Source organism: Somniosus microcephalus, chromosome 17 (assembly GCF_052327205.1).
Source record: "Somniosus microcephalus isolate GS21.2 chromosome 17, FLI_Smic_1.0, whole genome shotgun sequence".
Lineage (NCBI taxonomy): Eukaryota > Metazoa > Chordata > Chondrichthyes > Squaliformes > Somniosidae > Somniosus > Somniosus microcephalus.
The window spans coordinates 33,079,363-33,105,083 of NC_141003.1; the positions used below are offsets into that span (position 1 = coordinate 33,079,363).

Sequence of the window (25,721 nt, forward strand, 5' to 3'; positions counted from 1 at the left end):
GCAGAACCTGGCTTCAGTGCAGGGAGAGGTTTCATGACCTTCTGCGCACTGGAAAAGTGAGTATGAATTTCCCATCACCCTCAATCTGATCCCCATTGCCTCTCCTCACCAGCACTCAGCTTTAGCAATCTCTTCCTCCATATCCCACTTGACACGGACATCCATGCACCCTTACCCATTCCCTCTCTATGGTCACATTCACCTAACTATTCGACTATGCAGCCCTCACATTCCCTATCACTGTGATGCAATTACAACTTACAACACACAGGGAGGGCCCTTGGTCTTGCCACCTCACTCCATCTTTGTCTCCTTCTAAGCATCTATGCTATTGATTCTCTACACTCACTCCTTCATTCTCACTCAAGCTCCACTTGTCTCCCTCATTACAGGAAAAGAGAGCTCACAATAAGAGGGAAAGGGTGAGGACAGGAGGTGGGCCACCCTCAGTAGCCCAGCTCACCACCTGGGAGGAGGTGGCCCTGGAGATCGTGGGAGTGGAGGAAGATTCCCAAGTGGGGGATGGACAGACGGGTGCATCACAGCAAGCTGGTGACAGAATAGTTTTCCATCTCTCTCAATGACATTGCATGAGTCGCTGATAATGATTCTGAAGCGCTAACAGATGGACTTATGATCATCTGCAATATGCAATGTGCATGTAACCTTGGCCTCACATCTCTGACTCTTTCCTTTACTCCCCCACAGGACCATCGCAAGCACCCGTCCCCACTATCCAGGAGGAAGAGCATGAGCCTCAAGACTCCTCAGAGGAAGCTGCAACCTCTGAGGGCACAGAGTCAGCAGAATTCACCGCACCCAGCACCAGCGGAGACACTCACCTCGGCGGGAACATCGCGAGATAGAGTAGTGTTGTCACCTGGTGTATCACAGCTCACAAGTGAGCATCAGCAGATTGTGGAGACAGGGACAGTAGTGGAGAGTCCTAGTCGGAGGGCGCAGGACTCTGCCAGCTCGGCTCAGCTGCATGTCGACCCTCTGCCTCTGGGTCCATCCATAAGATCAGCGGTGCTGGAACTCCAGGAGCAGATGCAGGAGTCTCTGGCAGGTTTTGTCTCCAGGGTTGCTGCAAGTGTGGAGCGAATGGAGGAGTCCATTGCGAACATGAGCCTTTGTGGAGTCATTGGCGCATAAACGCATCACCATGGAAAAGATGGCAACCTCCATGGAGGTGATAAGTTGCCAGAGTGCAGAAAACATGGTGAGTGCTCTGAATAGAATGACATTGAGGGCTTAGGATTACTTGCAATTGTCAGTATGGTGGTCAAATTGCTAGGAATCCGCTGGTTCTTGTCGATGCTCAGGTAAGAAGCTGCGAGGCAAAAGTGCTTGATTGGCTAGGCTAAGCAAATCTGTCCAAGATGAGTGCGTTCCTTGCATCCCGGGCAATGTTCTCGCGTACTGCTGCTGCTGGTTGATGGGCCTCTGCAAGATGTTAGTTTTCGCTCTCCTCCTCCGAGGAGGATATGTGACGAGCCACTTGGTTCTCCTGAATCTATAAGCCACGACGCTGTGTCATGTTGTGAAGTGCACAGCAAACCACGACGATTTTGGAGACCCTGGCTGCTGAGTACTGCAGGGCTCCACCTGATCTATCCAGGCATCTGAAGCAAACCGATGGTTTGCTTGATTATGGCTCTGGTGGACATGTGGCCGGAGATGTGGCTCTCCTCAGCTTCGGTGGATGGGCTCCTCAACAACGTCATTAGCCACGTCTTCAGGGGATAGCCCTTGTCTCCAAGTAGCCATCCGTTAAGTTGGTCTGGCGGACTGAATAGCGGAGGCACACTAGACTGGTGCAGTATGAAGGAGTCATGGCAACTGCCAGGGTATTTGGCACAAACATGCAAAATTTCCTTCTTGTAGTCACACACCAGCTGAATGTTAAGGGAGTGGAAGCCCTTGTGGTTGACAAAAATACCTGGATTGCGATGGGGTGCCTTAAGGGCCACATGTGTGCAGTCAACGATGCCCTGCACCCTTGGAAAGCCTGCCAGATTAGCTAATCCAACCGCACGCGCCGTGACACTTGCTTGATCCTTGGTGAAATGGATGTGATTGTGCGCGATGGCAAAGAGGGCATCGGTTACCTGTGTGATGCAAGTGTGTGCGGCCACCTGGGAGATGCCGCTGATGTCTGCTGCTGATCCCTGGAATGAGCCCGAGGCAAAAAAGTTGAGTGCGGTGGTGACTTTGATGGCCACTGGTAAGGGTTGTCCACCTGGTCCTCTGGGCTCCAGGTCTTGTTGCAGCATTGCGCAGATGTCACCCACTACCTCTCGCGAAAGTCGGAGCCGCCTTTGGCACTGCTGCTCAAACATGTTGAAGTAGCTGACCCTGTGTCTGTAGACCCTGTTTGGGGGGGTATCTCCTGCGCCGACGGGCTTCCATGCGCTGGCCCCTTCTGGCCTGTGCAGCTTCAGGTGGGTGAGCAGCAGCTTGGCGCTCCTGTTGGTGCTGCTGTTGTTCATGGTTCTGCTGGTGCCGCAGCTGGTCTTCGTCCTCATCTGATGTCCAGAAGGGAAGGAAATAAATGGTTCCCATGCTTCTCGTATATTCCTCAGTTGAGGAAGTGCTCAGTCAAGGTGGCGAGAGGGGTTTCCCAGGAGGTCACACTGGAGATGGGTGTCAGGCTCCAAGCTTCCACAGCTGTGGTTATGTCTTCTAAAAGATCCCTCAGACCTGAGACAACAAAGTCCTGCCACCTGCAAATGATGGCTGATCAAATCTCCTATTTAATGGTTGAGCTGCAGCTGATAGTCAGCAATCCAATTGTGCTACCGCCAGGTTTCACCGTCGTGTTTCAGAACAGGCGTGCTTCATGTGGGAAAAGGGTTAAAATCACAAAGGCCTATCAAAATGGCATTATAGAGACAATTTAGTGCTTGTTAAGGGCCTCAATGGCGTATCCCGCCTCTTGGAGGAGGGACGGAGACGGGACCAGTAGACACGATTTAATGAAAATTGCTTGGAGGCGGGGTTGGGCCTGCCCACCAGTTTTTGCAATTTTAACCCCCCACACGCCTCCAATCCCGCCTCAATGGCTCGATGAAATTCAAGCCCTTTGTGTCCTCCTCACAACTTGCTAACCCACCTATCTTTGTATCATCAGCAAATTTGTCTACAGTACACTCGGTCCCTTCATCCAAGTCATTAATATAGATTGTAAATAGTTGACGCCCAGCACTGATCCCTGTGGCACCGCACTAGTTACTGGTTTCCAACTGGAAAATGACCCATTTATCCTGACTCTCTGTTTTCTGTTAGTTAGCCACTCCCCGAGCCATGCCAATATATTACCCCCAACCCCGTGCGCTCTTATCTTGTGCAGTAACCTTTTATGTGGCACCTTATCGAATGCCTTCTGGAAATCCAAATACACCACATCTACTGGTTCCCCTTTATTCACCCTGTAGGTTACATCCTCAAAGAACTCTAGCAAATTTGTCAAACACGATTTCCCTTTCATAAAACCATGTTGACTCTACTTGATTGTCTTATGTTTTTCTAAATGTCCTGCTATTACCTCCTTAATCATGGATTCCAGCATTTTCCCAATGACAGATGTTAGGCTAACTGACCTATAGTTTCCTGCTTTCTGTCTCCCTCCTTTCTTGAATAGTGGCGTTACATTTGCGGTTTTCCAATCCGTTGGGACCTCTCCAGAATCCAGGGAATTTTGGTAGATTACAACCAACACATCCACTATCTCTGCAGCCACTTCTTTTAAGACCCTAGGATGCAGGCCATCAGGTCCAGGGGACTTTTTGGCCTTTAGCCCCATTAGTTTGCCTAGTACTTTTTCTCTAGTGATGGTCATTGTTTGAAGTTCCTCCCTCCCTATAACCCCTTGATTATCTGTTATTATTGGGATGTTTTAGTGTCTTCTACTGTGAAGACCGATCCAAAATAATTGTTTAGTCTGCTATTTCTCCATTTCCCATTATTAGTTCTGCAGTCTCATCCTCTAAGGGACCAATGTTTACTTTAGCTACTCTCTTCCTTTTTACATACCTGTAGAAGCTTTTACTCTCTGTTTTTATATTTTATATTATTTGCTAGTTTACTCGCATACTCTATCTTCTCCCTCTATAAGTCATCCTTTGCTGGTTTCTAAAAATTTCCCAATGCTCTGGCCTACCACTAATCTTCGCAACATTGTCTGCCTTTTCTTTCAATTTGATACCAGCACGGTGGCATTGTGGTTAGCACTGTTGCCTCACAGCGCCAGGGACCCGGGTTCGAATCCAGCCTCGGGCGACTGTCTGTGTGGAGTTTGCACATTCTCCCCGTGTTTGCGTGGGTTTCCTCCGGGTGCTCCGGTTTCCTCCCACAGTCCAAAGATGTGCAGGTTAGGTTGATTGGCTATGATAAAAAATTGACCCTTAGTGTTAGGGGGATTAAATATGTGGGGTTATGGGGATAGAGTGGGATATGTGTTGGTGTAGGGGTTACGGGGATCGGGTGGGATATGTGTCGGTGCAGGCTCGATGGGCCGAAATGGCCTCTATCTGCACTGTGGGGTTTCTGTGATTTCTGTGATTAACTTCCTTAGTTTTAGCCATGGATGGTGCATCCTTCTCGTAGAGCCTTTCTTTCTCACTGGAATATACCTTTGCTGAGATTTATGAAATATCTCCTTAAATGTCTGCCACTGCTGATCTATCATCTTACCATTTAATGTATTTTCCCAATCTACTTTAGCCAACCCTGTCCTCATACAATAGCAAAATACTGCGGATGCTGGAAATCTGAAATAAAAATAGAAAATGCTGGAAATCTGTCCTCATACCCTTATAATTGCCTTTATTTAAGTTTAGGACACTAGTTTCAGACCCAAGTTTCTCACCCTCAAACTGAATTTGAAATTCTACCATGCTATGATCACTCTTTCCTAGGGGATCCTTTACTAGGAGATCATTAATTAATCCTGTCTCATTACACATTACCAGATCTAAAATAGCTTGCTCCCTGGTTGGTTCCTCAACGTATTGCTCTAAGAAACCAGCCCAAATACACTATGAACTCGTCCTCAAGGCTACCCTTGCCAATTTGATTTGTCCAATCTATATGATGATTAAAATCACCCATGATTATTGCAGTACTTTTCTTACAAGCCCCCATTATTTCTTGATTTATACTCTATTCTACAGTATAGCTACTGTTAGGGGGCCTATATACTGCACCCACCAGTGACTTCTTACCCTTACTATTTTTATTTCTCTACCCAAACTGATTCTACATCTTGAGCTTCTGAGACAATATCATTCCTCAACACTGCAGTGATCTCATCCTTTATTAACAGAGCTACCTCACCTCCTTTTCCTTTCTGCCTATCCTTCCGAAATGTCAAATACCCCTGAATATTCAGTTCCCAGCCTTGGTCACCTTGCAACCACGTCTCTGTAATGGCTATCAGATCATACCCATTTATTTCTATTTGTGCCATCAACTCATCTATCCTGTTATGAATGCTGCGTGCATTCAGATAAAGAGCCTTTAATTTTACCTGATCATTTTTCCTTACTCTGACTCTATTTTCTGGTGCACTCTTATGCTTCTGGTTATCGTTACCCCTGTCAATGCCCTGCACTATTGCCTTCTCCTTTCTCTTTGCCTTCCTAAATACCCCTTTACCTGAACCCCTATCATCTATTTCCAGAAGGTTTTCTCCCTTCTGATTCTACCCTCAGGTTCCCATCCCCCTGCCAAGCTAGTTTAAAACCTCCCCAACAGCACTAGCAAACCCCGCCCCGCGAGCATATTGGTCCCGTTCCCGTTGAGGTGCAACCAGTCTGTCTTGTACAGGTCCCACCTCCCCCAGAAACGGTTCCAATTCCTCAGGAATCTAAAGCCCTCCCTCCTACACCATCTCTCCAGCCACACATTCATCTGCTCTGTCTTCCTATTTCTGTGCTCACTAGCACGTGGCACTGGTAGTGAGATTACTACCTTTGAGATCCTGCTTTTTAACCTCTTTCCTAGCTCCCTAAACTCTGCCTGCAGGACCTCCTCCCTCTTTCTACCTATGTCGTTGGTACCCATATGGACCATGACCTCTGGCTGTTCACCCTCCTCCCTCAGAATGTCCTGCAGCCGTTCAGTGACATCCTTGACCCTGGAACCAGGGAGGCAACATACCATCCTGAAGTCACATCTGCGGCCACAGAAACGCCTGTCTGCTCCCCTAACTATTGAATCCCCTATCACTATTGTTCTCCATCTCCTCTTCCCCCCACCCCCTGTGCAGCTGAGCCTTCCATGGTGCTGTGGACTTGGCTCTGGCTGCACTCCCCAGAGGAACCATCGCCCTCATCAGTACTCAGTACCGGATACTGGTTGGTGAGCAAGATGGGCTCAGGGGATTCCTGCACCACCTGCCTGGTCCTCTTCTGTCTGGCGGTCACCCATTCCCTCTCTGCCTGCACATTCTTAAGCTGCGGGGTGACCACCTCCCGAAATGTGCTATCCACGAAGCTCTCAGCCTCGCGGATGCACAGCAGTGACTACAGGTCGCTGCTCAAGCTCCGTAACCCGGTGCTCGAGCTGCTGTAGCTGGTGACACTTCCCGCACATGTGGTCGTCCAGACCAGTGGAGGTGTCCAGGACTTCAAGGCTTGTCAAGTGAGGGGGAAGTGGGATGTGAGAAGGATGCGAGGAGTAGGGATGAACATACATCGCCGGTGGTCATGACGCCCACCATCTGGCGACCAATAATCTCCAGCACTCTATTTTCCAGTGCAGACAGTGGTTGGGTGTCGGCTTGTCCCCCACTTGTGCACTCCTGCTCCCTCCTGTTGTGAGCCACTTTGGTCTGCAAGAGAAAGGAAAGTGTACGAGTGAGTGTGGAGCAGTGTGTGATAAAAATGCTAACTTCCGGGAAGTTATGTCATCACTTCCTGTGAACTATGAACTGTGAACTATGAACTGTGTACATACCTCACTTCCTGTCATATGTCACTTCCTGTTGGACTGGTATAAATACTGGTCTGTTCAGTATTGTAAGAGGCTTCTACCAGAGGCATGGTAAAGACCTCTCTTGTATATAGTGTGTTTATAAGTTACTTAAAGCTTACTTTAAAGTTACTTGATGGTAAGTCTCCTTTTTCTTACATCAATTTAAGTAACTTAGTATTTACACTGACAAATACTAGACCTTCAGACAAACTCGGAAGTTAAGGATCCAGGGAACCACCCATCATGGAGAAAATCCTTAGACCTATTCGTCTGGACTTGGACCCGAATACACCAGCAGCTGGCAGGGTATGGAAGCATTGGTATCGTACTTTTGAGAATTTTCTGGATGAATGTAAAGCAGATGCTCCTGCTAAATTGAAGATACTTGTCAATTATGTGACCCCAAAAGTGTTCGAATATGTTGATGACTGGGATAATTACGAAGAGGTGATTCGGGCACTTAAGAAACTGTATGCGAAGACCCCAAATGAGGTCTATGCTAGACATCTACTGGCCACAGCCCGACAAGGGCCAGGGGAATCAATTGACGAATTCCTGCAAGAACTTCGCAGGCTCAGCGTAGATTGTAACTTTCAGGCAGCCTCAGCTGAGCTGTACCGCCAAGAAATGATTCGTGATGCTTTCATCTGCGGGATTGCCTCTCCATTTATACGCCAGCGTCTACTAGAAAGTAAAACACTTGAGCTACAAAAAGCTTTTGACCTAGCTTGTTCACTGGATTTGGCAAAGAGAAATGCAGACCTCTATCAGCTGCCCAGATCTCGATCTGCTGCTGTAGCTGCAACCAGACAATTCAAGCGGTCTCAGGTGAACCCTATCATGGGGGAATCTAATTCTGATAATTCTGATGAAGAAGGAGGACGACCCCACTTTAGCAGCCTCTTGGCAATCTAGGAAGGAATGCTTCTTTTGTGGAGATGCTTTTCACCCTAGGAAAACCTGCCCTGCTCGCAATGCAATCTGCAGTTATTGCGGGAAAAAAGGACACTTTGCTAAAGTTTGCCTATCAAGGGCCTCTACGAGGGCCAATCCAGCTAAGACCTACCGAACTGCCCCAATTAGGGCCTATCAAGATGCTCCAGCTAGGACCTATCAAGCTTCCTCTCGAGCTCTCTCCCGAAGAAGCACACCGAGAGTTTTAGCCACTCTCTGTGCAACGACACCAATTACAGCTGCTTGCCCACAGAACCTGTCTCAGGCAGCCACAAAAATTTCAATTAAAGGGCATACCTTAGATGCCTTAATTGACTCAGGAAGTACTGATAGTTTCATTAAGGAACAGATTGTTGCGAAATTGAAACTACATGTCTTCCCATCGGACCAGGCAATTGCGATGGCCCAGTCATCACTTAATACCAGAATCTCCGGCTTTTGTGTTGTTGATATGACACTTCATGGTCGTATGTATCCCTCCACCCGACTTTCGGTGCTCAAAGACTTATGTAGTGATCTCCTCTTAGGGCTGGACTTCCAAAAACAGCATAAGAAACTCACCATTGAGTTTGGTGGATCCAAACCCGGACTTACTATTTCTAATATACCATCTAAATTACCTTTTTGTGCATTATCAGCAGCTTCACTTGATGAACCCTCATTATTTGCCAGTATTCCGCCTCAATGCCAACCGATAATAACGAAATCGCGGCGCTTTAATCAGGAAGACCAATCTTTTATTGCGGCTGAAATCTCTCGACTTCTAGCAGAGGATATCATTGAACCATGTTCGTCGCCCTGGCGGGCTCAAGTCGTCATTGTCAAGAACCCTCTAAAACCTCACAAACAGCGACTATGCATCGATTATTCGCAAACCATCAATCAATATACCGACTTGGACGCCTACCCATTGCCACGCATTGATGATATGGTTAATAAACTGGCCGAATACAAAGTGTTCTCAACTTACGATTTAAAAAGTGCCTATCATCAGTTACCCTTGAAGGTCTCAGATAAGCAGTACACAGCCTTTGAGGCTAATGGACGGCTGTACCAATTTCGTCGCCTCCCATTCGGGGTTACTAATGGAGTGGCTGCCTTTCAACGGGCAATGGATGGCCTGGTTAAGCAGGAAAACCTAAGGGACACTTTTCCCTATCTTGATAACATTACCATTGCAGGTCACGATCAACAGGAACACGACTCCAACCTCCAAAAATTTCGGGATGCCCTCCATCGCCGTAATTTGACCCTGAATGAATCCAAATCTGTTGAGTCGCAACCGACCATCAACATCCTTGGCTACTGCGTAGGCAATGGTATCATTAAGCCAGACCCAGAAAGACTTCGCCCGCTCCAAGAGCTCCCGTCACCTAAGAATCCGGCTTCTTTACGTCGGGCTCTCGGTCTGTTTGCATACTACGCTAAATGGATTCCTCATTTTTCGGACAAAATCCAACCCTTGCTGCATGCTAGATCATTTCCACTGGGAACAGCGGCTGTTGCAGCCTTTAACCTTCTCAAAAAACAGTTGGAGAAAGCGGCTCTTCACTCCATTGATGAGAATCTCCCTTTCGTGGTTGAATGTGATGCCTCGGAGGTGGCGATCTCGGCTACTCTGAATCAGGAAGGTCGTCCTGTAGCATTTATGTCCAGGACCTTACAAGGTGCCGAGCTACATTATCCTCCGGTTGAGAAAGAAGCCACAGCCATCATAGAGGCAGTACGGAAGTGGAACCATTTTCTAGCTCGCCAGCACTTTACATTGATCACGGACCAACGATCAGTCGCCTTCATGCTCGATAATCGAAAACGAACCAAAATTAAGAATAAAATACAACTTTGGAGGATGGAACTGGCCTCTTTTGGTTATACCATTCTCTATCGGCCTGGCAAGGAGAATGTGGCCCCGGACACCCTCACACGGGCATTCTGCTCCACTATGTCATCCTCCACTCTCATGGATGTCCACAATGGTTTGTGTCATCCTGGCGTTACGCGCATGCTACATTTCGTACGATCACGGAATCTCCCTTTTTCCACTGGAGATGTAAAGAAAATATGCTCAGAATGCCGGCTTTGTGCGGAATTAAAACCTCAGTTCTTCCGCCCCTCAGCTGGTATACTCATACATGCAACCCAACCGATGCAACGACTTAGCATCGATTTTAAGGGCCCAGTGCCCTCTTCAACTCGGAACACATATTTGCTCACCATGATCGACGAATATTCACGTTTTCCGTTTGCCTTCCCCTGCTCCAATATGCTGGCGTCCACAGTAATCTGCTGCCTTGAGCAGGTATTTTCTCTCTGTGGCATGCCGGCTTATATTCACTCAGATCGGGGTCCATCCTTTATGTCAAGGGAACTCAAGGACTACCTCTCAGAACGGGGAATTGCTACAAGCAAAACAACACCATACCATCCCATCGGAAATGGGCAGGTAGAGAGGTATAACGGTATCATCTGGAATTCCGTACGTCTCGCTTTAAGATCTCGGGGCCTACCAGACCAGCAATGGGAAACAGTGCTTCCGGATGCATTGCACTCTATACGGTCCCTGCTTTCTACAGCCACAAATACTACACCTCATGAGCGGTTCTTTGGATTCCAGCGTCGCTCATCTCATGGGACATCACTCCCGTCATGGCTAACTACTCCTGGACCTGTATTACTCCGAAGATACGTTCGGACGTCTAAAAATGACCCTCTCGTAGACGAGGTCGAACTAACTGATGCCAACCCCACCTATGCAAACATACGATATTCCGACGGCCGAGAATCTACCGTATCATTACGGGATCTGGCTCCCTGCCCACCAGGACCTAGTGGGACATCGGGTGATGGCATTTCACCAGGAAACTCTTGGGACCTATCGGGTACCCCTCTCCAGGATCCTGATCGGACACCAACTAGCTTGGTGCCGGTAGAACCCCGTGCTCAAGGTTGCGACCCTCCCAGTACCGCGCATGAAAGTACTGATCCGCCACAGACCAGCTCTGCACCTCCCTCTGAACAGAGGCAGTCCGACTTTGAACCTATTGGGGCTCGTACTCGAAGCCATGATCTCCCCGACCCTTCACAGGGCAATCCAGGCCACACAGACTCTGACCAATGGCCAACCGCATGTAAGCGGACCAGCGACCCTCTACGACGGGAATCCAAACGGGTGCGACTCTTCCTTGTTCGGCGGCTGCGGACCAAAAGGTAGACCACAGCCTTCTAATCCTGCAGGAGGGAAGAATGTGATAAAAATGCTAACTTCCGGGAAGTTATGTCATCACTTCCTGTGAACTATGAACTGTGAACTATGAACTGTGTACATACCTCACTTCCTGTCATATGTCACTTCCTGTTGGACTGGTATAAATACTGGTCTGTTCAGTATTGTAAGAGGCTTCTACCAGAGGCATGGTAAAGACCTCTCTTGTATATAGTGTGTTTATAAGTTACTTAAAGCTTACTTTAAAGTTACTTGATGGTAAGTCTCCTTTTTCTTACATCACAGTGTTTGGGTGATGTGCCTGCCATAGTTGAATCGCTGTCATTGTGTGCAAGTTGTGAGATGTGGGTGTGAGTGTTGGTAGGTAGAGATTGTTGGTGGGGGAGTGTTGGGGTTGTGGTGCTTTGGCCAGTGTGTGCAGACTGTGGTTTAGGTGGTGGTATGTAGCATTTGTTGAAGCATTGACTCACCCTAACCACCCAAGTGAGGTTGTTAAATTTCTTCCTGCACTGTGTGGGGTTCCTGGGGACCACAGTGCTGCCCGAGACATGCTGGGTAACCTCCCTCCACATGGCACGGAAGACTTGCGGCAAGGGCCTCCTGCCACTTGCCGGGTAGAGCACCGCCCTCCGTCTCTCCACAGCGGACACCAACTCCTCCAATGCTTGGTCTGAAAATCTGCAGGCTCACTCCCTGGGGCTTGGTTCTGCCATCATGATATCTGCTTGAGTCGTCTGGCTCCTTGGGCTTGGCCTGCTCCTGTTTGCTGACACAGGTTCACAGGCAGTAATGCTGAGAATGAGGTTCTGCAGCATCAATGAACCTCCCCTTGCGCTTAGACTGCACCTGATATTGGTTAGCGCTTTGAGTGTAATGCCACTGAGATAGGCCGTTCGCGCTTGATTTAGCGCTCCCATCCTTTTTTTGAGCGATGATACTGAATTTTGCGTGCAGCGAGATTCATTAACACCTGGCGCTAAATTTCAAACTTTTGCAAAGTTAGCGTCCATTCCTGGGCTATAATGAATTTCTTCCCCTAGGAGTCTTGGCCAAATCTTGGATTTTATTCCAATTTATAGTCCAGCAGCCATAGGAGAGTCACTAAGCCTAACTTTATCCACAATTATAATTCTGTTGAGTGTCTTCATCAACTATGCATTAGATTGTAAAGGATATGGTGTCAGTATGTATCTGTTGCAGGAAGTTTTGAAAGAATGGCATTTTCTTTTCCGCAGGCAGTTGTGGTGTTGGTATCTTCACCTGTCATTTTGAACAATGGGCTAATCAGTGCTAAGTGGTGGCGGATGCCTCAAAACACAGTCTTACGACTCTGCACAGCTCAAGATGATTTATATCAGTACTTGAATGTTCTGATGGATGCTAATTTCAGCTTGAGTAAAGTTCTTTGGGATCACGTGAGAAGAGACAGAAGGCACTTTGTTCCTTCTGACCAATCTCTACTGACAGCAAATCCCAATGCAGCTTAAACATGTAGGATGTTCAAACTGTTCTGTTTTATGGTTCAACCCGTTTGGGTACTCAATACAATGGTGACCTTAGAACTATGAAAAATTCAAGACAAAGCTGTGATATGGATTTGTGGTTAAAAAAGGTAAAAAGTTGCAAGGAACAAGGACTGCAGTCTCCACTAAACACTCAGCATACTGAAGGAGCATTCAGTCTCAGTGTGCACATCTCTTGCCCTCAGTCTCACAGTGTACACTTCTCTTTAGCCCGATATGTGGTCTTGGATTTGAATGTCTGGAACATCAAAGTGGTTGGCACCTCATAAGCTGCACTGCTTAGCTCCCGCCACTAAAATGAAGCCAAACCTCTATCATGTAGCTAATAATGAAGCTCAGGCTTAGAATAACAGCTGCTGGATGATATTACTCAGTGACCACTTATGCCAACATATGCTCATGTATTTTGGGTTTAATGCCCGTCTTGATTAGGCTGCAGGGAGGCAAACATCTATCTCCAATTGGTCGAATCAGGATTTGCTGGGATATAGTGTGTAGCCATGCTGTGCTAACAGGATGAGAGGAATGCACAAACAGATTTAATGGCAAGTTGTGTTAGTCACCATGCTATATGGAAAGAATTCCAAATACCTCCTGTCCACTTAGCAACCGTGAACTTGAACGTGAACCCATCATTTGCCTGATGACTATTCGTGACTAGTTTTGAATCTGCACTGTGGTGATGAGTTTCCACATGTAACACAGCTGACTGACCAAAGAAAATAATCAAGCTTTCAAATATCTACTCTAATTAATTTTCATCTCAAACATATGAAAATCTCCATTGCAAGATGGTGTTTTTGTATCGTTTGGAAAATAGCAGTACTAGTATGCATTATATTACTCACTACTTTTATTAAAATATATTGTTTTGATAAGATATTACTTTCATTGGGACTATGCTATACTTTGGGGAAATCATATTTGCCATTTAAGCTTTAGTTTCAGTGATTAAACAAGTTGCAGAACAGTACACAATAAAAACATGGAACAACATACTTATATATTGTCAAATTTATTTCCCAGCAGTGCAGTGCCACAGTGCATTGGTACGGCTGTAATCTGGTACAAAATGGCAGCTTCTGGGTTTGAGCCTGTGAATTCCAAGCTTAGCCATGCAAATAAGCTGATCACCAGAGGCAGACAGCTTCTGCAGAGGGAATGATGAAAATAGATTTTTTTCCTACATTATTACTTCTCTACAATAACCTTACAGGGTTTTCCACCCTCAAGCTTCAAACTTAATCTCAGACTCCTCGTATTTTATTTATGTCAATTGTTCACCCTCTTTCTAATACACTTTTATAGTTCTACACCATCAACAGTCATTAAACCTTCCACAAGATAAATACAGATGATGCCATTTGGCCCATTTTAGTTCACCTATCCAGAAAGACCTCACACTCCCTCAAAACAGCAGTGACTTAAAAAAAACGATTCCAGGGTTTTCACCTCCACAACTCACTCCAGAAGTTCATTCAATGCACTGATCATTGTTTTCATTAAGAAAAAATCTGATATCAACTCTAAAATTCCCTTATCCTAGTTTGAACCTATGCCTTACTGTTACAATTTAGTCTGAAGTAATGTTCCAGATTTACCTTTTCCATACTGTTTACTAGCTTTGCCTCTCAGTCTATGCCTTTCAAAGCTGAAAAGTCTGAGTTTAAACAGACTTTTAAATTTAAAACGTGTGTTTCTGAATTAAGATTGTTAATTTACAATGTAGAAAAGGTAACAGTGCCAGTATTGATTTTTGAAGCACCCCACTAGCACTTCTCCCACCCCAACATAATTGCTCTAAGTATCCACTATTTGCTTCCTTTCTGCCAATTTTTCTTCTATCTATTCTCAGGATTTACCTTGAATTCCCACAACTTGGAGCTTATCTAATTGTCATTTGCATAAGAGATCTTCGGCTGAAAATTCAGTAGCCTTAGCGCCTCATTTGAGGCGCTAGAGGGCCTTGCGCCGGAGTTATGGCCAGTAGTGAAATTCCCTGGGGCCCTAAATCGGCGTTGCTCCGGTAGCGCTGCGCCGGCACCGATGACGTCATCGGTGTGTGCAGCGTCCCGGTTGCCGTGGTAACCCGCCCGAACTCCGAAATTGAGTTGCGGCCGCCTCGCCCGTGGCAGCCGCAACCAGCGTTTTGTCAGAGGTGCCTTACTGCAGTTAGCGCCGGCGCATTAAAGGCCCCGTGGCGGCCGGCCGCTTTCCCGCCGGCCGCCTGCCCGCAGCTCCCTCCCCCCCCCGGAACAGATGCAAGCCCGGCACTTGTCCGAGGTGCCGGGCTCATTTTTAAGCAGATTTGCGCGGGCCGGGTGCAGGCAGCTCCTCCTTAACGGAAGGAGGAGGCCTGCACTTCCCCAGCCTGCCGCACCGCATCGGGTGCCGCAGCGCCGGAATTGCGGCGCGAAACGGCAGTTAGCGCCCTTTTCCAGGCGTTAAGACCCTTCAGAAGCGCCGGCAGCCGTTTGGGCGTGGCGCCACTGAATTTTTGGCGCGCGCAGGGGACTTAGCGCCGGCACTAATTTCCGGCGCTAAAGCCCTGGCTAAGCCAAAACCCAATTTCTAGGCCCTTGTATTTACGTAGCACCTTTCATATCCTCAGGACATCCAAAAATGCTTCACAATGAAGTGCTTCTGAAGTATTGTCACTACCATGTAGGCAAACAAGGCAGCCAATTTGCACACAGCAAGATCCTACAAACAGCACTGACAAATGCTAATCTGTTTTAGTGGTGTTTGTTAAGGATAAATATTGGCCAGGGCACCAGAATTCCCCTAATCTTACACCCACCCAAACAGGCAGACTTAATTCTTAACTGAAAGATGGCACCTCCAATAATACAGCGCTCACCCAGTACGGGACTGAAGTCGGCCTCGATTATGTGCTCGAGTTATATTTGTTTAGTCTATCCTTGTTGATCCTAGGTATATATTTATCCTGTATGCTCCGGATTAGGCTTTTAAAAGAGCGCCATTCATCCATTTACTGAAATGCTGTTGAACAAACTCCAAATTTCTTTGAAGTTGGTCCTTTTAAAATTATGTACCAGGCTTCTGGTTTTCATTATTTCTGAATCCCAGATCAGGTTGAACTTCATTATTCTGTCGTTGCTATCCCCAAAGCATGCCACAATTTCTATTTCTTATATGTTACACTGCTTCTCATGGCTTTCCTGATGTAGCAAGTCAGTAGGCAGTCGTGCATTATTTTGCTAACTCACACTCTAAACCTTTTGGGCATTCTCAGTTTATATTTGGTTGACTGAAGTTTCTCATTAACATAACCTACTTTACACTTTATAGGTGGAAAAATTGGCTAACCCCCGAAAACGGTGTGGAGATTGAGGTACACGATCAACCTGCGCCTGTTCATTGCATTGCAGGCAGAACATTAAATTTGTGTTGCCTGCTGCTTTACATGATTGCTGCGTGCAGCCAGCGCTACTCGCACTATTCATTGGCTGCACGCATCAGCAGGGGGTCCGATATCGCGAGTGCAGCCAGCGCTACTTAAAGGCAACTGCATTGTGGCTGCAAGTGATGGGAGTCATTTGAAAACTGAATTTGTGCTGTGATACTTTGAGGAATTGCTGAATATGCGAGAGAGCGAGCACCAAGGTTATCGGACAAAGCACTGGAGGTCTTGGTAGAAGAGGTGGATGGAAGGAGAGATGTCCTGTATCCACAGGGGGGCAGGGGGGCCTCCAGACAGATGCTCAGGAGGCAGTGTGAGCAAGTAGCGATGGAGATCAATGCCAGGAGTGTTGCTCCAAGAACATGTATGCAGTGCAGGAAGAAGTTTAATGATCTCACATGAGTTGTCAAAGTGAGTGGGCTCATCTTCAAATTGGATATCCTACCAATTGCACCACGAGCCTCATCCACTTCTCAATTCACCACATCCCCATCACCCACCTACCAACAATTTCTATCAATCAGTACTCAACCCTTCAATTCATATGCTCTTGCGCACCCTCACACACTTAGCACTGTTGCAAGCTTCGCATCCACAACTCACAGCTTGCACACACTGGCAGCTATTCAACCATAACAGCCACATCACCCAAACATATTGGAGGACACTCACTGACACACCTCCCTCTTTCTTGCAGGGTAAGGTGGCACATAACAGCTCACAGCAACAAATACTGCAGGAGGACAAGCACGCCGTCATGTTTTAACCCCCCATGGAGGAGACCATGCTGGCCATCATGGGAAGGGGCACTACTGAGGCTGTGGCCACTGGCAGAGCTGAAACGATCGATGATGAGGGTATCTCCATACCTAATCCTCCTTCTTTCATCCCACTTCTCCCTGATCCCTCAATCTCTTCTGATTTTGAAGCTGCAAATGGTGTAAGCACGCACTTTTACTTTTACCTCTCCCTTCACAACTGAACCCTTGTCCCTTTTTCATCTCAGATACCCAAGAACTGGAACCTTCCCAGTCAGTGGAGGAAGAAGACAGTGAAGAAGAGACAGTCACTCGATCTTACAATCACAGCCACCAGCTCAAATACTTACACAGCGTGTATTTTAGAGGCTAGATAGAGGAAGGATCAGCATGTGGCGAGACACCGGGCACAGTGCGCAGAAGCCAGGTTGGGGGGGGTGGGGGTGGGGCGGTAAGGATAGTGCAGGTGCCAGCTCACTGGAGGATGAGGTTGCACACTAGTTCTGCTGCAAAGGACTCAGATGAGGACTTCCATGATCCAAGCTACAGAAGCCAGGCCTTCTAAGCCCAGAGCTGCTTGAGGTCACCCTCCAAGGCCATCCTGCAGTCTCATTTGGAGGTTAGCAGCCTTCCACTACCCATGCTGGAACCACTGGAGAAGCACCTTAAAGGAGCACTAGGAGAGGCAAAGGCACACAGAAGACAGGCACTAAGGGAATGCACAAGGGTGATTAGTTTTTGTATGCATGATGTCCTGATGGAATTTATAAATTTGGATTGGAATCTGCATTTTCTGGTGGTTTTTATTTTTGTGTTGTCAGAAAGAGGACAATGTGATGATCAGTGGCAGAGAAAAGGTAAGGAGTGTGGGACTGTTGGTGAATGGGTGGTTGAGGTTATTGGTATCGCTCATTAGTTATTTTATCACGTAGAGCCTGGGCAGAAAGGGCCTGTCTACGTTGTAGCCTTTCTTCCTCATCCTGTTCCTCCATTTCCTGTTGCACTTCCTCCTCAGCTTTTCGCCTGATGGGTGGTGGCAAGGGCGGTTCCCTCATAATGGCCGGGTTGTGCAGCATACTATCACAAATCTTGATGCCTGCTCAGCTGAGTACTGCATGACTTCTCCAGAGCAGTCTAGGCAGCGGAAGCGTTGCTCGAGTACACTGGTGGTGTGCTCTATAATGTTCATAATGGCAGCATGGCTCTCATTGTAGGCCTGATGTGCATGTTTGCGTGGGTTCTGGACTGGAGTTGTGGGCTATGTTGAGTGGATAACCCTTGTCGCCAAGTAGCCGGCCTTTGGCTGGCTGTGGTGATTCAAATACAGGTGGCACAGAGGACTGCCGCAGAATGAAGGAATCGTGACTACTGCCAGGATACTGGGCATTGACCTGCATGATGCGCTGCCTGTGGTCGCACACCAGCTTCACATTGAGAGTGGAATCCCATTCGGTTCATGAAAATGGCAGAGTTGACATGAGGTGCCGCAAGACATTGAGCCTGCAATCCATGCAATCCTTTGTGCTCACTCTGCCTGCTTGTCTCTGGCAAGAGGGAATGAGATGAAGCTGTCTCTCTTTGTATAGAGAGCCTCAGTGACCTCCCTTAGGCAGCAGTGTACTGCAAACTGCGAGATGTTGCTTATATCTCCAGTAGCAGCCTGAAAGGAGCCAGATACATAAAAGTTAGGAGCCACAGTCACCTCGACAGCCACAGACTATGAGGTCCTTAACGTGCTTTGAGGTTGAGGTTGCAGTTGTGGCTGCAGCAGTTGGGAGATTTCAGTCACGACCTCTGTAGTGAAGTGAAGACTGCTCAAGCATTGTTCCTTGCTGCAGCTGAGGTAAGAGAATTGCTCCCTAAAGACCCTTGGCATAAATGGCCTCCTGCTGATAGCCCATCTCCCCCTCCTTCCTCTTCTAGCAGCTTGTCCTGCTCTACATGGCCTCTCCTTATTCTCCCAGTCATGCTCAATTCCAAGAGGCAGGCCTACCAGTGTCATGTCTGGAAGCAACTTGTTTCAGCACAAGCTTTTAAATGAACAAAAAAGTACTTCAACACCAGCCAGAACACTCGCTGTACACTATTGAAACTTTAGGCAAGTATAGGAATGCTCCAAGAACACATACAATTGCACCAATAGCCAGATGAAATAATCTAGCAACTAATCTGTAAGTAGTTCATGATTCCTTTAAGTAGCGCTTGTGGGGAGTCCTTCATGCCATTTAACGTCGTGTTCAGCTGTGCGAGGTTAGACAGGACGTAGGCTGGAGTGTGGCATTTGAAAATGGCAGCGCTGGGATCAAATGAACATTGCACACTGATTGATGTCATAATCTGCTTACTTTGCACACTGCCGGTGGTCGTTAGGTACACGCGCGCGCGCGCAAACCCCTTTATCAAGGTCGAGTCATTGGAAGCCTCCGCGTGCATCTTGGACGCCATTTTCAAACGTTAAGAGGCCGCATGGCATTTAAAAACGGGTGCTAGAGAGCCCAATTTCTCCCCCTTTAACTCTTCCTACAACAAATTATATTTCTTTTTATTCTAATTTGGTAATTTGTACCTATTGTTAGCTGTCTTTTTACATAGCAGATATCAAATCAACTTCCCACCCCCCTTAGAATTGATTTGATTTACTTTCCAGGTGTCCCTGACAAAAAAGATCTTCACCACCTCTTTTCCTGTCTGCTCGATCTTCTCTGAACACTCTGTACTCTAGCCAAGCTGTTCCAGTACAGTTACAACACTTATCTATCCGACAATGTGGAAAACTGCCCAGGTATTTCCTGTCCACAAAAAGCAGGACAAATCCAACCCGGCCAATTACCTCCCCATCACTCTACTCTCAATCATCAGCAAAGTGATGGAAGGTGTCATCAACAGTGCTATGAAGCGGCACTTACTCACCAATAACCTGCTCACTGATGCCCAGTTTGGGTTCCGCCAAGACCGCTCAGCTCCCAACCTCTTTACAGCCTTGGTCCAAACATGGAAAAAGGAGCTGAATTCTAGAGGTGAGGCAAGAGTGACTGCCCTTGACATCAAGGCAGCATTTGACCGAGTGTGACATCGAGGAGCCCTAGTAATGGGAATCGGGGGGAAAAATGCTCCACTGGCTGGAGTCATACCGAGCACAAAGGAATATGGTTGTGGTGGTTGAAGGTAATCATCACAGCCCCAGGACATCGCAGCAGGAGTTCCTCAGGGCAGTGTCCTGGGCCCAACCATCTTCAGCTGCTTCATCAATGACTTTCCCTCCAACATAAGGTCAGAAATGGGGATGTTCGCTGATGACTGCACAGTATTCAGTGCCATTCACAACTCCTCCGATAATGAAGCAGTCCATGCCCACATTCAACAAGACGTGGACGATGCTCAGGCTTGGGTTGATAAGTGGTAGGTAACATTCGTGCCACACAAGTGCCAGGCAATGACTATCTCTAACAAGCGAGAGTCTAACCACCTCCTCTTGACAGTCAATGGCATTACCATCGCCGAATCTCCCACCATAAACATCCTGGGGTCACCATTGACCAGAAACTTAACTGGACCAGCCACATAAATACTGTAGCAACAAGAGCAGGTCAGAGGCAGGTATTCTGCAGCGAGTGTCTCACCTCCTGACTCCACAAAGCTTTTCCACCATCTGCAAGGCACAAGTAAGGAGTGTGACAGAATACTCTCCACTTGCCTGGATGAGGGTGGCTCCAACAACATTCAAGAAGTTTGACACTATCCAGGACAAAGCAGCCAGCCTGATTGGCACCCCATCCACCACCTTAAACATTCACTCCCTCCATCACCGGCGTACCGTGGCTGCAGTGTGTACCATCTAAAAGATGCAGTGCAGCAACTCGCCAAGGCTTCTTTGGCAGCACCTCCCAAACCCGCGACCTCTTCCACCTAGAAGGACAAGGGCAGCAGACGCATGGGAACACCACCACCTCCAAGCTCCCCTCCAAGTCACACACCATCCTGACTTAGAAGTATATTGCCTATCCTTGATCGTCGCTAGGTCAAAATCCTGGAACTTCCTCCCTAACAGCACTGTGGGAATACCTTCACCACACAGACTGCAGCGGTTCAAGGCGGCGGCTCACCACCACCTTCTCAAGGGCAATTATGGATGGGCAATAAATGCTGTCCTTGCCAGCGACGCCCACATCCCATAAATGAATAAATTAAAAAACATTTTAAAAATTAGGTTTCTTTGTCAAGAATTGGAAAGCCAATTATAATGGTTGCCATTAGCCAAGTATTTTCATTAGACAGAGTCCCCAGTTTTTGCTGTTATCCTGTCAAAAAAAAACTTGCATTTTTATAATGCCTTTCACGACCACCGGACGTCCCAAACCGCTTTACAGCCAATGAAGTACTTTTTGAAGTGTAATGTAATCACTGTTGTAATGTAGGAAATGCAGCAGCCAATTTGCGCACAGCAAGCTCCTACAAACAGCAATGTAATAATGACCAGATAATCAGTTTTTGATGTTGATGGAAAGATAAATATTGGCTCGGACACCAGAGATAGCTCCACTGCTGTTTTTCGAAATAGTGCCATAGAATCTTTTACATCCACCTGAGGGAGCAGACGGGGCCTCGGTTTAACATCTCATCCGAAAGATGGCACCTCCAACAGTGCAGCACTCCCTTAGTACTGCACTGGATTGTGAGCCTGGGCTTTTGTGCTCAAGTCTCTGGAGTGGGACTTGAACCCACAACCTTCTGACTGGTGAAAAAAAGGTCATTAATACTTACTGGCAATTTGAGGTTTACATAATTTCTTTCTGTTCACAATTTTTTTTCCTCTAGTGGTGCTAGTTATATAGCCTTTGTTGTTTAAATTATAGTATTTAGCAGGTATGACACTTCAAAAGAGTTTCACTGAATTCAAACTCCATTAGCTTCAGAGAGCTTAATTAAACTTTGATCTAGACATAACAATTACTATTTAGAAAGCAAATTATATTTGAAATGTAATCTACATTTGCAGCTCATCAATCATTTAAGCCCTTGCAAAAAAATCACAAGCAAAAGTTTGCAATATATTTCCAAAGGTATTTTAAATTAATTTTCAAATGGCGCATTTTGGGAATAAAAATATAAAACAGCACTAAACTCGCTTTTCAGTTATTTCAAGTGATGTTTTACAGTTTGAAAGGAACACTAGGATATATAGGAGTAGAGTTTCCGCTCGGCTGCACTGGTATTCCAGCGCAATTTGCCCAAAATCAACCAAACCAGCACAAAAGATCGTGGAAATTCAAGCGCAAATTCCGTCTACGCAAATTGAGTTTCCACGATCTTATGCACTGGTTTAAAAAAATCACACTGGAAGTTGGCCCTGCCCACAAAACTGGCCACACTCAAAGATCGAATTAATTACCATGGCGAGTTTCCGCTATTTGCGCCCGTTTGCGGGCCATTGAGGAGGCTCTTAAAATTAAGCTTTTTTTTTTAGGCGCAAGGGCAGTAATAGGCACCTTTAAAATATATTTTTTTAATTAATTAAGAAGCTGACTACTGTACACCAATGTAACTAGCAAATGGTTTTGTATAGTTTTTAAAGTCATTTTCAGTTATTTAAAATCAGGTTACACACAGGTGGTGGACTAGACACTCTGATTAAAATGCTTATTTTTTGTGATAAACCCATTTTCAGCTGTATTAATAAAATTGCACCAGCTTACCACTCATACATGACGGAGTATTTTCGAATGCAAAATTTTAAAAATAAAAATGACGTTCTAAAGTGCTGCCCGATTGCGCTGGTTCATGGCAGATTTTACATTCGCCAATATGTAAATAAGTTTGGGTGCAAACTTGAGTAAAAAATTCTATTCAGAAAACTAGCGCAATTTGAACCGCAATTTTTGCTCGGATCGTCGATTGCGCCCAAAGCGGAAACTCTACCCATTAGTGTGACAATGTTGCATTAGTTTAACAATCCAAAATCCTTCATCTTTGAGTTTAAATATTTAAAAAGTGAAATACTTGCAATTTCACCTTTTAAAAAAATATTTCGTTACATCTTTATGTATCCTTCATACATCACAGGAGCCGTGTCATTGTAGTAACCGAAAGGGTTGGAGCTCCAAAACTGACTGTCATAACCTTTCTGTCTGCCAGACACATGGGCCGATATCTTACCTGAAGAGGCGCGTTGGGGGCGGGACTGCTGGTTTCCGGGTCCGCCCCCAGCGACGTCTGACGTACAAACGCTATTTTCCCTTGATTGGTCTTGTTAAGCCTGCCCTGCGGGCTTGCCGGCCAATTAAGGGAAAGCCAGTGTCAGATGACATCAGTGCATGACGCTTCATCTGCCAGTTTGTTAAAGGGACAGGCCCCATAATTTTTTGACAGATGAATTGTCAGTGTTTGACAGCATTGAGGTCCAAAGGTAAGCCCTTGCACCCAGGCTCACCAATGACTCTCTCCTTCGGAGAAAACAGATGGCATCTGTCAATGCTCCCGATCAGATAAGGCTTCACAGAAACATCAAATCTTGTCACCTGCAGATACATATAAACAGAATAAAAATATTTCTCACTACATTCTCTCACCTGTCATACTTACCTGTGCACCATTGCGCCCATCACACTACCTCTGCAGCAGTCATTTGCACACTTACACTGCAGCAGACCCACAGCTCGCCTCGCTGACCCTGGCGAGGTTTCCCGCTGTCGGGAAGGCCGCATCAGCGGACGGAAAATGGTGAAAAGCCTCTTAACTGGCAGTTAATTGGCTCTAATCCCATTCCTGCCACTAGGAGACGGGTCCCTGTGCGAGTCGGGGGACCCGCCTCCCGGGAAGATGGTTCGGAGGCAGGTTGGGAGCGGGGTTGGGACCCACTCCCAATTTTTCCCATTTTCCCAGCAGTCCCGCCTCCTCAGGGCTAGTAAAATCCAGCCCATGGTCTTCTGGATTAACTAAATTAAACAGGTCTATTTCAGGAAGAAATGCCACGAAAGAAGTAGTCCCTGAAAGGAACATCTTTCAAGAACCCCTGTGATTCCTACCATCCAAACGATGGTACAGTGAGGAGCATTCCACCACCCATTTAGCAACCTGTTGCCAAGTCATTGAGCTGCCCAGGATCCTCTTAGCATAGGATACAAATAACGGCCTTAATTTTCTGAACTTGTGCATTTGGTGAACATAAAACTGAGCATTTCACAATACAACAGCGTCATGCCTTTGGTACTGGACTAGCAACCCAGCAGCTGAGAGCTTAAGTTCAATCATAGCAAATTGTGAAAGTGAATTCCATAAATTTAGTAATTTTGGGGTTTAGGAACAGAAAAAATGTCCACAAAAGCTGCTGGATTGTTTTAAAGATATAACTAACTTGTAGTTGAGTGTGTTCCTTAGCTGTGAGGTAGTTGCTGAATGAGTTAGATAAATCAAGACTTTGTCCATTCTTTTAAAAGGATACATCTTCCACACATCTACCACTAAAAGCCTCTAGAGGGGTTAATAGTGTTAAGCAGTTAGCTCGTTTAGCTTCAGGTTTAAACTAACTAGCACAAGGCTGAAAAACCTAGGGCTCTACCGACACAGACCAAGAGACTATACTATTAGTATGTAAATGAAGGATTCAGAAACTCAAACGGGGTCATCTGTACCACCTGTACAGGGTGTAGAAGAAAACTGGTCCAATTTTCTTTCCATTTTGTTTTAATGGTGTGAAAATCAAGAGGGGCTCCACGAGGGGTATGCAATCCTCCCCACCCAATATTACTCAGCAAATACTAAGGTTACACATTGAAAATGCTTGAGTTTTATACCTGCCCCAGGCAGCCATTGCCTCAGATCTGTTGCTCACAGGAATACAGGATGACTCGGTATTGTTGGGATTTTGCATTTTAAAACAGAAGCCACAGTTTGGGTCCAACATACACTTGTCGCAAAATCTGGAAATGACAAATAAAAGCCATTACAATTTTGATTGGAATCAAAGTAAACATGCACAAGTACAAAAGATAGAGCTTTTTTAAAAAAAACTTAACATTTATTTTAAACATCGTCAGAACGAAGTCAGAGTGTAAAATAAATGTTCTTAATGTTGTTTTACAGTTGTCACACATCTTGATTTAGTAAATAAGTAATTTTATAGTTTCTTTCTGACTCACTTATTAAATTCATATTTTACATAAGAAATAGGTGCAGGAGTAGGCCACTTGACCCCTCGAGCCTGCTCTGCCATTAGTAAGATCATGGCTGATCTTGGACTCATTAAGCTTAGGCTGATATTTGATTTGGTACCAGCTCGAAGGACAGAAGTGGACTTTTCCTGTCCCATATATTCCTATGTTCCTATTATTTCCATTTTGAAGTATGCATTCATCATTTTTGAGTGTATGCATTAGGAATCAGCATCTGGCCACTTCTTTCACTTGGGGTTTACAGTCACTACTATCACTAGTGATCTATTAGGCTTACACTATAACTAGCATCAAAGTGAACTTAGCATCAAAGTGAACTGGCTAGAATTATAGTGTAAAAGCAGCCTAAATCCACAGTTAGGGCCCAACTTGAATCCAGAGCAAAGTAGAATGAGATGAGGTCTTGAGGGAAGTGGCGGTAGGGATTGTGGATGCATTGGTAATAATTTTCCAAAACTCCCTGGACTCGGCAAAGGTCCCGGCAGACTGGAAAACTGCTAATGTAACACCCTTATTTAAAAAGGGCAGTAGACAGAAGGCTGGAAACTATAGACCGGTTAGCCTAACATCTGTGGTAGGTAAAATTTTGGAGTCCATTATTAAGGAGACAGTAACAGGACATTTGGATAATCATAATTTAATAGGACAAAGTCAGCATGGTTTTATGAAGGGGAAGTCATGTTTGACAAATTT

General features: G+C 46.2%; 1 protein-coding gene across 2 annotated transcripts in view; it reads right to left on the reverse strand.

The window, feature by feature from the left end:
* The window catches only part of LOC147105623 (proton myo-inositol cotransporter-like), a 227,407-nt gene that overhangs the window by 18,634 nt on the left and 183,052 nt on the right, over window positions 1-25,721 (reverse strand). For both annotated transcript variants that reach the window (XR_015081535.1, XM_086010171.1), the window contains exon 7: window positions 24,651-24,776. Coding sequence is in view for 1 of the 2 variants with exons in the window: in XM_086010171.1 (XP_085866297.1) it covers window positions 24,651-24,776 (126 nt within the window). In the remaining variant the exon portion in view is untranslated. The remainder of the gene's footprint in view (window positions 1-24,650; window positions 24,777-25,721) is intronic.